Raw genomic sequence first — 17,552 nt, 5'->3', positions numbered from 1 at the left:
AGTCAAGGAGCACCCCCAAACTGCGTACAGAGTCCTTCACAGGAAGCGTGATCCCGTTCAGGACAGGTGGAACCACCGCCATCCCTGGGCCAGGTGAACCTATCACGACCACCTCCGTTTTCTCTGGATTCAGACTGAGTCGGTTTTCCCTCATCCAGCCCATTACTGACTCCAGACAGGCCACGAGAGGAGAGACGCCATTCCCCGGTCACTGCATCAGTCAGAGACATAGAGAAAACTATTTGAGTGTCATCAGCGTACTGATAACCCCGCGCCCCATGTCTCCGGATGATCTCTCCCAGCGGTTTCATGTAAATGTTAAATAGCATGGGAGACAGAATCTGTTTCAGGAACTTCATATGTGGATTGAAGGGGTCTTCAACCCTTTGTCCTCTTCTGTGGTCTAGATCTAAATTATATAGCAGGTTCTAACTAAAAAAAAAAATATTGTCCAAAAATGACCTGTAAAGAAACAGGTCCCTCTGACAATAAAACTTGTGGGTGTAAATCCCCAATTTGAATCAAGTGGTGTACATTCCCCACCATTATAACTTCCTGTCAGTATTGAACCCTGTTTTCCCTGACCTCAATTTCTTTCCCACAGTTGTGTGAGCATAGTCACTGAGAGAATATTTGCCATTCCCCTTGTGCAGTTTTAATGGAACTCTGTGTCTAGTGGCTCTTTGTACTGTTCTGCTTGTCCAAGCTGTGATTATACAAAATAGAAGTGATCATAAGTATGCCTGGGAATATGAATGGTTGGAGTGGAATTCCTGTGGTATATATATGTGGGGTGGAGTGCTTAAAAAACAATTAAAACAATATAAAACATTTTTAAAAAAAAACACATGTAATTACCAACAGCACATTTAAATTACCACTAGTGGAAAACTGCAATTTGGTACTTTGAACAATATTGTCACAGATCAAATGCACTATATATTTAGAGTTTAGAGACAGCAAAGTAATGTTAAATAAGTGAAATCCAGGAACCAATGTAAATTCAGATCATAGTCTTTACTTTGCCTCATATTAAAGAAAATATTTAAAAAAACATACAGAAATAAAACAATCAGATAATCCAACTGTACATGTTGTGGTTAAGGGATTCAAGAAGATATCAATAACACTCTGCATTCAGATATCATTAGATGTAAAGGCTACTTTATCTAAATTAATCAAAACCATAGATATGACTAATAGTAATCAAAAAATACCAATGTAAATAAAAAAGTTGCTAACTGTAGTGATATTATAGATAATGCAAGAGAGACAAAATAAGAAATAAAGGCATAAATAAATACAAAGAAGTACATAAGAGCATCTGAAATCAAGCTAAAGAAAAGTGGTGGTCCAAACAATGTGCAGAAAAAGAAAATTCAGAGAAATCCATGATACCATCAAGGTGCTCAAGAAGATCAAGGAAATAAAAAGCATTTTCAAAAAGTGACCATGTCCACTGCTAGTAGATACAAATAATGTGCTAATATATTCAGGGTATAGCTGCAGGATGTAGTGAATACATGGGGAAATTGTTTGAAGATAATAGACCAGAATTTATTATAGGTGATAATATTGCACAGGAAGTAGAGAAAGCTGAAATTCAAAATGCAATAAAAATGACAAAAAACACCTGATAGTGTTTACACTGAAATATTAAAGATAATTGAAAAGGTTGATTTAGATATCTTGGTGAATGTTTCAACCAAATCTATAAAACAGGAGGCACTCCTGAAATTTAGCAAAGATCTGTTTTGATTACATTATTCAAAAAGAAAAATGCTAAGTTTGTAATGATTACAGAACAGTAAGCTCAATAAGTGATTTGTATAAGATTTTATTCAAAACAATACATAGCCAAATCTGCAAGAAGTGTGAAAAAGTGTCAGAAGACATCTAATTTGGATTCAGAGAAAAATTTATAATAAAGGAATTTTTATTCTGTATACACGTATAGAAGGAACTGGAAGGAACATAGGAAGAAAATCCACTCTGGATATTGTTTGCCTGAGAAAACCCTATGAAATTCATGATGTTGCCATAAGTTGACCAGCAACTTGAAGACGCATACACACACACACACATATACAAATACATGACAAAGATATAGATCTGGATGCTTGAATTACTGCCTGTGAGAAAACTTTTGATAAAGTCATCTGAGGCCATTTGATGTGGTTGCTAGTAAACAATTATCTAGATTCAAAAGTTATTTGTTTTGTTGACAGTCTGTACTGGCAACAAAAAGCTGCAGTGACAGCTGAAGATTGGTGGACAGATAACATGGAATTATGAAGGGGAGAAAACATGAAGGACATATACTTTTGCCATTGCCCTTTAATGTTTACTCCAAGAACATCTAAGGAAGCACTTGCTGATTATATACAACTAATATACAGATAATACAATATTACTAAGGACTTTATCACATGGGGAAAATCAGGGGATTTAAACAGCAAAAATCACATGAAAATCGCGCAATCACGATTAACATTTTCACACACATTGTGATGAAAGAGCCATTATCCTGGGAATAAACAGGCAATAAACAGCAACAAATCATTCATGGGATTTCCCTGTAAATGATTTGTTGCTGTTTATTTCCTGTTTATTCCCAGGATGATGGCACTTTAATCACGACGTGTGAAAATGTTAATTGTGATTGCGTGATTTTCATATGATTTTTGCTATTTAAACCCCTGCTTTTCCCTGTGTGATAAACTCCAAATAACTTAGAAAGATTTACCAGTGAAATAAATTAAAATAAGTATGGTCCAAAGAGGGATTATTAGTTCATTACTAAAAATTAGTTTAAAAAAAAAAAAGCCCAAGAAACACCATTCACATCCAAAAGGAAATTGTGGAGTGGCTTGATTGATATAACTACTTTGGAACTGATTGAATGAACAATAGGATCATAACTGAGGAATAAAAGTTAAAAGGTCTTGAATAGCTTCTTTAAGATGAAGAAAGTAATGTGTAATGAAAATATAAAACTACCATTGAGAATGTCCATTCTATGGTATTATGCAATCTTGGTTCTAATATATGACATAGAACCTTGGACTTTAACACCAGCTATCATATAAACACAAAAGCATCTGAAATGTTGATTTAGCATATGGCATTAAGAATTTAAATATGGTATCATTGTTAGAGCTCCTGCATCCAAAGACAGAATTGTCTGGATGATATCCAGCCTCTGATAGAAAAGGAATGATAAGTTAGGGGTTAATAAAGTAGGGTAGTTGTGCAGTGATTGCCTGTAGATAGTACTGTATAACTTTTCCAGACCATTATGATGGGTATGAGATACATGGAGTGAAATAGCAGGTGTGTATTGGTCTCTCCATTGAGCTTAATGGGAATTTTTTAAACTTACATCACCTCTCACATACATTGATTGATGCAGGGGATGGATGAGCACAAGATCTGGAGAAAACCTCTTCCTCCCTCCCAAAGCCCCCAATACTGCCTTGTTTTGGACTGCATACAATAGTTACTTCAACCAATCTCTGATGTTACACCAGCATAGATCTGCAAGTGGCATATCTCAAGATGTATTGGCCTCAGATTCTTGTACCAATTTAAAAAGAATTCCAGTTGATACAAATGTGGCATGGGATTGCCATGTTATGTAGATGTCACTGAGGTTGGTCATATTCTTTCCTTCCACACCTGTCTTTCCTTCCTCCCTTTGGCGGGATACAGACCGCCCCTTTGGGGTGGCCTGCACCCGCCTCTTTTCCCGACAGATTGGAGCCGCAGCGGCAGCCCCGGAGGCCCCAATCTGCCGCTTCTCCAGGCCTCGGGGAAGCAGCAAAACGGCACTTCCCCATGGCCTGGAAAGGGATGTCCTTGGGGCTTCATGCCCCAAGGACACCCCGACAGTGGCGGGGAAAGAGAGAAAGGGGCCGCTCGGGAAAGGGACCATTTAAAGGCCACACCAGCGATACGTCTGGCGAAAGGAGCTCCATTTCAGAGCTCCTTCCGGCACCACTGAAAGGGCGTCACAAGCACCCTGCAGCGGCGCATGCACATCACGCCCGTGCTGCGTTGTTTGGCGGCAGCGTGGCTGTGATGTCGTAATGGTGGCACCCATGTAGACAGGGTGCCGCCAATTTGACACCACGGTTACGTGCTAGGTTTGCGGGGCGTCTGTAAAGGATGCCCCGAGGCAACCCTAGAACGTATCCAGGCCAGCGCAAAGCACCGGTCTGGATACTGCCTTTGTTTCTGTCAAAACATAGAGTGCAAGGCCCTCAAGGCAGAAACCTGTCTTTTATGTTATGTTGCGAAAATACTATATACATTTATGTAATATGTACATTTAAGGGAATACCACGGTTAATCCTACTACAATCTGAGTTTCTCTTGTCCCAAAAGCTTGGGACCAGAAGTGATTAGGATTTTGGAGTTTTTCAGATTTTGGAATATTTGCATATATATAATGAGCTATCTTGGAGATGGGACTCAATTCTAAACATGAAATTCATTTATGTTTCATAGGTCCAGTACAGACGGGACTATTGGGTGCCCTCGTCACGTGCTGGGGTTGGCCGAGGGCGCTCCGCCCACATGTGCCTCAACCCTAGTACATGACAAGGGCGTAACAATGGCGGCGCCCTGTACAGATGGGTGCCACCATTGTTACATGCAGGACGCCTAGCGTCTGCATGTCATGGCGCCATTGCTTTTTGAGGGTTCTTTTTGCTCCACAGGGAAGTCCTGTGGTCTAGAGGCTATGGATTCCCTGCAGAGCAAAACTAGTCGCCATATACACCTTATACACATAGCCTGAAAGTAATTTTATACACTATATTTTAATATTTCTGTGCATGAAACAAACAAACCAGCAGAAAGCAAAGATGTCATTATCTCAGCCACCCTTGTAAACAATTTTGGATTTTGGATTTTGGAATTTTTTCTATTTCAGAATTCCAGAAAAGGGAGACTACATGAATTATTACTAATAATAATGCCACCACCAAATTAGGATGCACTTCTGCCCATTCCTGTATCACTCTTCTTGCCAGCCATCCTACCACTTGCTAAAGTAAACAGGGAGTGAGAGGGACCCAGAGATATGGGACAGCAGCTGCTTGTTTTCTCAGGATCAGGCTGCATGCTGCATTAAATATGCAATGTACAGCTAAAGACTACTCTTTTCTATGATAAACTAAGTATGCACAGCTCCAGTCCAGATCAGGACCTGGGCAAGTAGGGGAGGCTTAAACCTCCTCTTAGCATTTTAACTAAAATGTTGCTACCCTCTTGCAACTCCATTGGTGCAGCTGGGAGAGTATCACAGGCTCAGACAAACTGAAAGATGGGGAACTTACCAACTTTAGTCTTGTCAATTTCAGAGTTATATTGCCTTTGTTTTCATCTGGCAAGGACTGTTATTTAAAGGTTGGTATTTGGGAGCATGTTGAAAGTTGGCATACATGATCTTTAAACTTTTTGGTACTTGTCAGTTCTCAATATCTGTGGCATGAAAATATTTGGGGGGAAAATAAATTCCAAGAAGTAAACCTTGATTTTGTCATTTTATGTAAGGGATGCCATTTTTCTGTGCCATTTATTTAATGGGGCTTGAGCATCTACGGATTTTGGTATCCATGTGGGGTCCTGGAGCCAAACTTCCGCGGATACCAAGAGCTCACTGTAGCTAGTGCAGCACAGCATGCAATGGACATCTCAGACTACTGCTTGATGAGTCAACAGATTCATGATGGATCTGTTGAAATCTGTTTTTGCACCATGGCCTTTTTGTCCTAGCTGTGTGAGCCCCAAAGGATGCATTGGGTTAATAAGATGAAATTTCACATTGTGTGTTATGGTAGAAGTGTGGAAAGAAACCTGATGCATTTATTGAATCTTCTTTTCCTGCTTTTGAGTAATGTAAGAACTAGCTCCAATTTAGGGACTAGTGACTAATTCCCATCCCATCCCACTCAGAGATATTAAAATACAATGTGTATTCCAGGATAAGTGCTACCTCATAATGCAAGTACTATTTAAATGGATTAGGTCAACTACAAGTGGGGAGTTCTCTAGCTTTCTGTTCATCTGTGAATGTGACATAACACCTTTGTTACTCCTGGAATTGATTTACATGACCAGGGTAGATAAGTGTTTCTTAATCAGAGTTGCTCCTTAGGTCCAACTGAGTCAACTTTCAATTGCCATAAGAAAAAGATAAGAATGCAGCAAGAAGTATGTGCAGCACCACAGCCAAGAAGTCTCATTACAACATAATTACTATCCTCTGAAATGCAATCATGTTTAAGGAGAAGGAAAAAGTAGGGAAAAAGGATTGCTTAACCAAAAATGAGTGAATGGAAGTTGGTAACAGGGTTGGTAGTCTTTGTGCAGGGGATGGATCTTGCTGTGTTAGCTCTTGCCAGTGTGATTGGGATCCAGAAAGAGTAAAATGAGGAGATGATGATAATGATCATTGTTTTATTTTGTAGTACTGAACCAGCCACAGGCAAAGTTCCTGGGATGGTTCCCAGTCTTTGAAAAGGAGCTATGGATTAATTTAGCTGAAGTTGGAGTGGAAGCCAGTTATGTATGAGGAATAATGATTGCTACCTATGAACAAAACACACACACACACACATACATACATACATACATACATAAAGGGGGACAAAAGAGAAACTCAGTAAGTGTTGATTTATGCAGAAGGGGAATATTTTCTGTGTGAAAGATACAGATTTTATATACTTATTAAAATGTTTATGTTCCTTTGAGGTGACTAACAGCATCTTAAAACCAATAACAATGAAGTCCTAAAACATTAGAACACAAATAACAACATTGAGAGAAAGCAAATATTTATCAGAATTTATCTCATTAAAATGATAATCTAAACAGTATGCTCTTTATTTGATGCCTAAATGCACAACAAAGGAAACTGGATTTGCTGGGAGAAACAGAAGAAAACACTGGTTTACACGGTTTTTCTCACTTTTGCAGCTCCAACTTGAAGTTAGCAGTTACAGCCCCATGGTGGAAATGTGTCAGTGAAGATGTGGGGAAAATAACATAGATTTACATAGACCAATGTATTATTTGGATAGCACCAAATTATCATAGAGAGCTACTTCAGGAAATGGATGAAAATTGTTAACCAGTGCTTCAACTCCACTGTATAAATTTTCATGAGAGCAAGCTAATTGCCTCTGACATCTTTTTTCTCTGCACCTCCACACAGGCAGTTATGTGTATCTTGTGGTGGGGGTCAGGGTGGGCAGTTGGTATCCTTCATAGAGATGAATTTGGCCTCAAGGGCTTCCAGTTGCTGACCTGCAGTACGCACAGGACACAGGCATAGCAGTCAGTATGTTTGTGGCAGCTTGAAAAAACAAACTGCAATGGCATCAGTAGTAACTGGTAATTCAAAACTGTAAACTAATGTTTCTTAACATAATTATGGGTATGTGTGATTTTTTTATCACCTAGTTGTGTGTGTATATGGGTGTGTATGTACCTCTGGGTTAAACAATCTAGGATGCTAATTAGAAATCAGAATGCTGGGACAATCTTTTTGTTATGTAGATAAATTAGTGGGACAAGCTTGATATGCTTAACTTTGCCGTGTCACACTTGTTAATAGTGCAAGCTGGCTCTCTTTGTTGGATCATTGCTCCACTGCTTTAATGTAATTAATGCTTATTTATGACTCTAATTTCTACTTGCTGTTGCGGGTATAGAATCAAAGAGTTATGGTTAATACTAAAAATTAATCCATCCCACAGCAAATAATTGGTAGGATTTTACATATGCATGTCTAGATTTAACAAAGTCCTCAATGTTTTTTGAAGAGTTCAGGTTTTATTTCTTATCATTTGTTGTTTATAAATCCAACTTTTCCATTAAAAGAAACATAACACTCAAGGCAGCTACCAACAGGTTCTCTTCCAACCAGTGAAATCCCAGACTATAGATGCCTTTGTGAGAAAAACCATAATGCTTTTTGCTCTGTTCTGTGGTCCAAGTTCTTAATACCAACTCTCTTTTTCTCTTGCAGCATCTTGGCAACAGTCGGCACTGAATTTGACCTGCGGACTCTGCGGGCAGTTCGTGTGCTCCGGCCACTAAAGCTAGTGTCGGGAATCCCAAGTGAGTTAGTGTCCTACAACTAGTTTGCAGCCTTCTTGAATCATCTTGATTTGAAACCCTCATCTTACCATTACCTGTTGGATATAAGACAATCTAGGCTGCTTCTCATTTTCCTGTAACACCAGGGTTTTCCAGCAACTCCAGAATGCACCCATAACTATTTACTGTGATCCTTCAATTTGCTCAACAGCCCTCTTGTGGAATCTAGTATGCAGACAAAATCTCTACAATATTTGATTTACAATCCTGTGGACAATTTCCTGGGAGTAAGCTTCACTGAACAAATTAAGATTTACTATTGAGTAAATGCATCACCAGTCCTTTGTTTTCCCAGCCTCCACATGCAGAAACAGAGCCTTAGCCAGGATTGTGATTTCCCTGAATGTATTTCCAAGGTTCTTATATATTAAGATCAAGCTCTAGTACCTGTGGCATTTCCACTTTTTTCATTATAAAAGAAAATAAAACCTTGCATTACTAGAAGCACTAAACCCAGAACCATTATCAAAAATAGCTTTGGAGGATCCACCTAAATTCTTAACCTGGAAGATCTGGTCACATCCAACTGACCTTCCAGTGTGTTCTGTGTCAAATCAGGGACGTAGCTAGGATTTTAGGAAAGGGGGGGGGGGTTTCCAGACTAAGTGCCACCATTATAATGGGGCTTGGGTGCAGCGGCGCAGCAGCACACACCATTCATTTTTCTAATGGAAGGGGGGGGGGTCCGGACCCCAAGAACCCCCCTCCTTGGCTACGTCCCTGGTCAAATACTAGCTACTGCAGTCCTCTTGATTTTTAAGATCTGCTCTTGGTAGGCTGATATAACTGGACTGTTATTCTGACAAATTATTGACTAATGGAATAACTGAAAATATCCTTTTGATCTCTCTCTGTACATGTGTGTCTGTGTAATGGAGAACCTCTGTCTTGTCATCTCTTTCAGTTCCAGATTGTATGAGCAAGGTCTGAATCTCAGGTTAGAAAGAAGAGTTGGGGAATTTGCATGAAGCAGGGAGCACAGCACAGCTCCTTCCCTACTCCTGTTGAGATTTTAGTAATATGTCTGATATTTTCCTCACATAGATCTGTTTTGTAATGATGTTACTCTGTCTTCTGTTTGTTTTCCTCTACAGGTTTACAAGTTGTCCTCAAGTCCATCATGAAGGCCATGATACCTCTGCTACAAATTGGCCTCCTCCTATTTTTTGCAATCCTTATTTTTGCAATCATAGGGTTAGAATTTTATATGGGGAAATTTCACACTGCGTGCAAGGATATTTATACAGGTAAATACAGAGCAGCTGTATTTCTTTGTGCCCTTTCCTTCCAGCTTACCCTGTTCCAGTCCAACACAGGTACAGGGGAATATTTTGAAACTGGGTATAAAGTATGTAGTGTAGCAGATATTTTGTCTGCTAAAATAAAGTGAGCCAAGGTCATGACATTTGGTAGTTGTGTTTAGGGTTATTTATTAGAATTCTTTCTGTATATCTTGTCAGTTACACAAATCCCAAACCACATTTGTAAGAAATGAAAACTAAATAGTCACATATATACATTAATTGGTGAGCCTCTTGGATAATGGTAATCACTCTATTTTATACAAACACATAGTCTTTCAGGATCACATTTGGAAGAAATCAGCTATTTCTGATACTGACAAAACCAGCCATAGAGAGTGCTAATTGGCTGACCCCTGTCATATCTCTGTCACTTCATTGCTCACCCTCACCCCATGGAGTATATTTACCCAACATTTGTGTTATTTTCTAAAGATATTATACAAATGAAATGCTGAGCCAATGTTCAAGCAATTGAATCTTCACACTATACTTTTAAAAAGTTAGTATAAAAAGAATAAAGAAAATTAGGTGCCTTACCTGAATAGGACAGTAGAAGGGCAAGACACTGTATTGAGTCAGTTTTTAGTTCGCCGGTACATTTGTCAAACATCTTGTAAAGCAGGATGAATTTGGGCCTGAGCTGTATGTGTGCGAGGGGGGAGGGGTGAGCATTGTTTCAAGGTACATTTATATGCAACTATACTTGAGGATTAGGAACCAGACTTCATAATTTCTGTTTCTTGCAATGCCACCATAATAATTTGCATCATCACACCACTTAAAATGCCATAATTTGCTACTCTGTAATGGCAAATCCTGCCAAGAAAACCAGAGAGCTGATGTGGGGTAGTGCTTTGAACATTGAGGAACTCTGGAAAACAAGGTTTGAATCTTCATTAGAACATGGAAACACTGAGAAAGTTACACTCTGCCAGCCTCAGAAGAAAGCAAAGGCAAACCCTTCTGAACAAACCTTGCCAAGAAAACCCCATGATGCATTTGCCTTTGGGTTGCCATAAATTGGAAACTACTTGAAGGCACAACAACAACAACAACAAAAGATAGAAATGGCATTTGCAGTTCATAGATGATACTCCTCATTCATTGTTCAGAGTTTTCTGATGGTTTCATAAATTTCTCCAACTGAGTGTTTATATGAACTGGTATCACTGTTATAGTGACACCTGCCCTGGGTCCCTTGTCCAAAACAAATGAATCTTGTAGCTAACATTTGATTTTGCAGGTGCACCAAGCAAAACTTATATCCAAGAATCCAAGCAACCAGCACTCACTGAAGTGCTGATGATGAGCACTGCTGCTACTGCCAAGTAAGCTCTTTGGAGTCTACTACCATAGGAGAAGACCCACCAGTGTGCATTTTACTTAGGTTTCCTTTCAAACTGAGATGGGCTTGCTCAGGTACCATTTCTGTAAATATTATCCCTTAAAAAGAAAAATTTCACTCAGCTCTTCATGGGATGATCACCTTGTGGGTCATACAGGTGAAGCACAATTTGGTGCTTTAGTTTAACTAAAGTGCAAAGGCAGGTCTGATGCTGAAAAGAAAGAAAACAAAAAGAATGACCACAGAAGAAATACACAAATTCAATCTAGATAATGAGGAAATTGAAATAGTTAAAGAATTCCCATATCTAGGATCAAACATTGACCAGAATGGAGACTGCAGTCAAGAAATAAGAAGAATACTATGAATGGGCAGCTATGCAAGAACTGGAAAAGTTTCTGAAGAGCAAAGACATACAACTGAGCATTAAAGTCAGAATCATCCAGGCCATTGTATTCCCGATTATCATATACAGGTGTGAGAGCTGAATAGTGAAGGAAGCATATAGAAAGAAAAAAAATCTCCAGCATGTGGTGCTGGAGAAGAATACTTAGAATACCATGGACAGCCAAGAAGACAAACAAATGGGTTCTTGAACAGATCACACCAGGTCTCTCCTTGGAAGCAAAGATGATCATGTTAAGACTATTGTATTCTGGCCACATAATGAGAAGGCATGGATCACTAGAAAAAACAACAATGCTAGGAAAGTTAGAGCGTGGAAGAAAAGAAAAGAAGACCACAAACCAGATGGACAGACTCAATCAGGGGGATTATGGGTAAGGGCTTGCAGAAACTGGACAGGGCAGTGGAGGATAGGGATTCTTGGAGATGTCTCATCCATGGGGTCATCATGAGTCGGAACCGACTCAAGGGCAGCTAACAACAACAAATATTTTATTCCAGGACACTGGAGTGTTTTCTTTTCTTACAGACAGCTTCCCAATAATGGGCTGGACAAAAAGATTTCATGATAGTTTGAGGCTTGTGGGCCATGAGAATCAGATTTGGACTGTCTTATATAGTTTCTCTGTTCCTGGCACAGAGATTCCCTACCTGACCTCATCAATTGGGGGGACAGTGATAAGATGGACAGATGTATGAAAATGTGGGTGTGCGTTTTCCTTCAGGAGACTTTTTCACTGATCCCCTGATAATGTCTCTATGAGGCTGGTTTTTATTAGGGATATATCTGAGCATGCATCACCCTGCTATCAGAACATCCATGCTGAACAATTTAAAACATCTACTTCAACATGGCTGATCTGTGCACAAGTTTACTCTGGCTCCATATACATGTTTGTTTTTATCTTGTACAATATTTTTATATCACAATTGCGCTAAATAGATGTGAGTTTTTAAAAGGATCTCAGGTAATGAATATTAGAAAATATCTCTGCCTGAGAGCTTGAAGACTTACTACCAGTCTGAGAAGACAATACTGGGCTGGGTAGATAGGTCACATCATCTAGTATAAAGCACCTTATGTTTCTCGCCTCTCTGGGGAATGAGGAGGGCAATATTGATAAGGAAATAAGCACTTGATCTGGAGGAGGTAACCTGTATTAGTTTTTTGTGGGTTTTTCGGGCTATGTGGCCATGTTCTAGAAGAGTTTCTTCCTGACGTTTTGCCAGCATCTGTGGCTGGCATCTTACTTCTCTGAAGATGCCAGCCACAGATGCTGGCGAAATGTCAGGAAGAAACTCTTCTAGAACATGGCCACATAACCCGAAAAACCCACAAAAAACTATGGATGCCGGCCATGAAAGCCTTCGAGTTCACATGTAACCTGCATTAGTTAAAAAACAGAGGTGGAAGGTCCTTGAGCTGTCCTTGCAGAGGCTGGTTCCTATTTTTATATATCTCTGTTTGCACCCTGCAAAGGCCACAGCATGGAAGTGGGATTGGAGTGGGGATGCATTTTGGTGGATGCTTGAGTACCTCAAGCAATGACTGTGGAGGAAGTGACTTCTTGAAAAGCAAACATTGCTATTACTAGGTGAATGATGTGGGGTGTTTCTGCCTCCCAAAGTCACTTCTCTGCTCTTGCTTATCCACCTGCCACAGATGTACTAGGAGCTCCTCCCCTCTTTTTCCTCCTTCCCCAGATGAAATCACACAAGAAGCTCCATGTGGAACGGAATTACCATCACGCCTCTGCCCTAATGGGACCAAGTGTGCAGAATACTGGAAAGGACCCAACTATGGGATCACACAGTTTGATAACATCCTGTTTGCCGTGCTGACTGTCTTCCAATGTATCACCATGGAAGGGTGGACTGACCTCCTCTATTATGTGAGTGTGATTACACTGCATTTTGGGGGTATGCTAGCATGATATGCCTCAGAACCCCATTTGCCCAAGGTTAGGTTGAGGTGGGATTATCTCTACCAACTATCTCAAAGAAATACAATCAGTAGAATCAATAAAAATGATTGTTAAGCTTTCTGTCTGGAAACCATACTGATGCCAGGAAAAGCAGTCACTTTTGACAGCAGTTCAAAAAACCCAAAAGTTTTGTGTGAAAAAATACAAGGACTACTCAAAGCTGAATTACTGTATCTATTCATATGAGAGACAGAAACATTAAAAGCTCCCTTATATTGAATCAGACTGTTCCTCCATCTATTGTCCAGTATTGTCAGCTTTGACAGGCAGCAGTGACTCTCCACTGTTTCAGGCAGGGTTCTTTCCCTAGCTCTACCTGGAGACACATGGATTTAATTAGTCCTTGACCCAAGCAAAATCATAGACTCATAGAATCTTAGAGTTGGAAGGGGCTGCATCTAGATCAACCTCCTGCCGTGCAGGTGTACACAGCTAGTACTAGTTTTCAAAGATGTAGCTATGAATCATAGAATCATAAGTTGGAAGAGACCATAAGGGCCATCCAGTCCAACCCCCCTGCCATGCAGGAACTCTCAGTCAAAGCATCCCTGACAGATGGCCATCCAGCCTTTGTTTAAAAACCTCTAAGGAAGGAAATTCCACTGCACTCCAAAGGAGTTTGTTCCACTGTCGAACAGCCCTTACTGTCTGGAGGTTCCTCGTAATGTTGAGGTGAAATCTCTTTTCCTGTAGCTTGCATCCACTGTTCCAGGTCCTAGTCTCTGGAGCAGCAGAAAACAAGCTAGCTCCCTCCTCAATATGACATCCCCTCAAGTATTTAAACAGGGCTATCATATCACCTCTTAACCTTCTCTTCCCCAGGCTAAACATCACAAGCTCCCTAAGTCTCTCCTCATAGGACATGGTTTCCCATGATGATATCACAGTTCGTTGAAGAGTGGATTTATATTATTTGTGGGAGGGAAGAATATGCACCAGAAAAATTCATAGAAAGATTGGAATGTAAAAAAAGTGGGGAAAATGAATCACAATTGCTCTTTTTATGTTTTAAGAAAGGTTTACCAAAAACAGTCTCTCTCTTTATAGCTGTGATTCCAGCAATTAGGAGGTTTTTAAATTATTAACTACTGTTGATGTGTTTCCATTTCCCTAAGTCGTTCCTCATAGGACATGGTTTCCAGACTCTTCACCATTTTGGTTGCCCTCTTTAGGACATGCTCCAGTTTCTCAACATCCTTTTTAAATTGTGGTGCCCAGAACTGGACACAATATTCCAGGTGCATGATCACTCCCACCTAAGGATCCCACCACTTGCACTCCATTAACCATGCCATCCCTGTTGGTTAGGATCAGATCCAAAATAGCTGATCCTCTTGTTGCCTCTTCCACCTTTTGGACAATGAAATTGTCTCCAAGACAAGTGAGGAATTTGCTAGACCTTGAGGATTTGACTGAGTTTGACTTCCAGCAAATATCAGGATAGTTGAAGTTGCCCATCACTACTACATCTCTCCTTTCTGAATGTGTGGTCATTTGTTCTAGGAAGACATCATCCAATTCCTCCATCTGACTTGAGGGTCTGTAGTAGACTCCCACCATAACATCCCTGTCATTTCCCTCCCCTTTAATTTTTATCCAGATGCTCTCCACCTGGCTTCCATGATTGATGTCCTGGATCTCTTCACTGGTGTAAATGTCCCTGACATATAAGGCTGTTCCTCCTCCTTTCCTGTTTGGCCTGTTTCTCTTGAAAAGCTTATACTCCTCTATTTCTACATTCCAATCATGAGATTCATCCTACCAGGATGAGTCCTATTATATCATATATCATATTTGCTTTGTTATTCGAGGAGTTCAAGTTCATCATGCTTATTTCCCATGCTCTATGCATTAGTGTAGAGACATCGCAGACCGTGGGTCCTCTGCAGTATTAAAAGCAAGAAAGAAGGGAGAGAAGAAAAGGAATGAGACAGCACATTTAAGACTAACTGGTTTTTATTTTATCATGAGCTTTTGTGGATATAAACCCACTTCTTTAAATGCAGTACAGAGTGATATTAAAGCCTCCGGTTATATAGTATATTCATACAGTTGTAGGAATGGAGTACAATGTAATAGGATCCAGAAAGATACAAATAATGTCTCTCGCGATACCTTTTCAAAGGAATGGGCAAGATGACACAGGACTTTGAGATCTTTACAGTCCTTAGTTAAGGTTGATGTATAAAAGCAATAAATCTACTAACTAAAAGTCAGTTTCCGTGGGTTCAAAACTCTCTTTGAGAAGATTCCTTTTGTTATATGTGCAGTAGCAAGGACTATTGTATTAATATATGTAGTGTGCCATGAAGCCATTGTCTATGTCCATACTTCTGCTAATGAATTGGAATTTGTGAATATAATTCAATTCAGCTATTTCTCTTTGTAGACTTCCTATTGTAATTTCCTTGTTCAAGGACTGCAGCCTTTAAATCCTGTACTATTTCTCAGGAAGGTTGTTGTGTCCTGCAGCTGGTTTTTGGGTAATGCCATCTCTAATGTCAGATTTGTGTCCATTTATTCTCTTACATAGGGATAGTCCTGTTTATCCAGTGTTGAGTGTAGAGGGACATTGCTAGAATAGGTTGGCATATATCACATTGGAGGAGGAGGAAGTAAATGCACCTGTGATGTTATGGGTGATTAGCTAATTAAAGTCCTATATGATGCTGGGATTACAAATAATAATATTGAGGAACTGGTGGTGATACAGCTATTGTCACGAAGTTTTACAATGGCGGGATACATACCGCCATATAGTACGTCTTCTATACGTACTAGGGTTAGGAAGGGGCGGTGCTTCCGCACCCCCCTAACCCTAGTACGTATAGAATACGTACAAGATGGCGGCGCCCCTTCCACATGGGCGCCGCCATCTTTGCGTATCGGACGCTGAGCGTCCGTACGCGTCGCGCCGCTTGTGACGTAGCGAGCGCGCCCCTGGCGCCTCGCTACATCGCAAACGCGACGAAAAAAGAAGCTCCATTTTGGAGCTTCTTTTTCGGTCCGCGCGGGAGTCGGGCCGTCTGAAGGCTCCGGCTCCCCCGCGGACCTACTGGCGGCGGCGGCAGAGCGCCGCAAAGTGGCGGTATGTACCCCGCCACAGACAAAGCTGAAGTTATTGTGCATATGTAGTCGCTTCTGTGGCTCTGCCTCACTTATGTCGAGCCCTTCTTTGTTGCCCTTTATTGTTCAGTCACCCTGTGGATACCAAAATTTGTGGATGCTCAAGTCCCATTAAATGCAATGGCAAAGTAAAATGGTGGATAAGGAATCCATGGATATAGGATATAGATTGCCAACTTTATATCATATAGGTAGGCACATTGTTATAGATGGCCAACTGTATATTATATAGGTAGGCACAAAACCGTAAGCCCACAGGCATAATAAAAACAGCTGATTACTTGAAACTGAAAACATAACAGGCCATCAAAGAGGTGGGATGCATTTTGATTGACACACAATTCTTAGAGTCCATTTCCAAAGCAAGATGGCAGATTCTAGTCGACTGGAAACTTCTATGAGTTCCACAAGGTACAATGGAGTAAGAAGACAACTAGCTCCACTGTATTGCCATCAATCAGGCTCAAGGGAAGGCATTTGCAAGGATCACCTGATTTAGATTCTAAGAGCTACTGTTCATTTTCAGGAAACCTGTTTAATTCCCAGCTTGTGGTAAAGGTAACCCATTCGTCTTACAAATTAGGAAGTTGTAAAACATATGTGGGTAATGCGCAGCAAGTGCAAGAGGGCCATGCACTGAGTGAACAATAAAGGGCAACAAAGAAGGGCTCAACATAAGTGAGGCAGACCCACAGAAGTGACTACATATGCTCAATAACTTCAGCTTTGTCTGTGTAAAATTTTGTGACAATAGCTGTATCACCATCAGTTCCTCAATATTATTATTTGTAATCCCAGCATCATTCTGAGATCAAGGACATTATTGCATGTGGCTTTTAAACTGTGAGAACACTGGGAAGGAAGTGGCTTTGGCGATACCTATTGTACCATGACACCTCTTGCTCTGTCCCAGATGCATCCCCTTTCATTCACATAAACCCATGAATGACCTGGCAATAGCACAAGTCCCAGGTGTGAAATGTCAGTCCCAGAGCAGTTGTGAGATTGCTACTCATGTGGTATCAGAGGGTCCCCCCATCCCCCTCACTATTCCAAAGCATCCTGATTTTCTTTCTTTCTTTCTTTCTTTCTTTCTTTCTTTCTTTCTTCCATGAGGCAATGGAGTGCTGAAATTGCATGGGAAAAGAGGGAAAAGCAAAAACAAAACAAAACAAAACAAAACAAAACAAAACAAAACAAAACAAAAGCCCTAAAGAG

The 17,552-nt window shown here is 40.4% G+C and overlaps 1 protein-coding gene across 8 annotated transcripts in view; it reads left to right on the top strand.

The window, feature by feature from the left end:
* Window positions 1–17,552, top strand: part of CACNA1A (calcium voltage-gated channel subunit alpha1 A) — a 446,503-nt gene that overhangs the window by 188,266 nt on the left and 240,685 nt on the right. For all 8 annotated transcript variants that reach the window (XM_089532659.1, XM_089532648.1, XM_089532678.1 and 5 more), the window contains 3 exons: window positions 8,039–8,130; window positions 9,264–9,416; window positions 12,928–13,115. In XM_089532659.1, the coding sequence (XP_089388785.1) occupies window positions 8,039–8,130; window positions 9,264–9,416; window positions 12,928–13,115 (433 nt within the window). The remainder of the gene's footprint in view (window positions 1–8,038; window positions 8,131–9,263; window positions 9,417–12,927; window positions 13,116–17,552) is intronic.

The sequence above is a fragment of the Sceloporus occidentalis genome, unplaced genomic scaffold, assembly GCF_023333645.1.
Source record: "Sceloporus occidentalis isolate IW3139 unplaced genomic scaffold, rSceOcc1.0.p SCAF_1, whole genome shotgun sequence".
NCBI lineage: Eukaryota > Metazoa > Chordata > Lepidosauria > Squamata > Phrynosomatidae > Sceloporus > Sceloporus occidentalis.
Note: the sequence above shows the minus strand (reverse complement) of the source record. Positions and strands in the feature narration are given on the sequence as shown.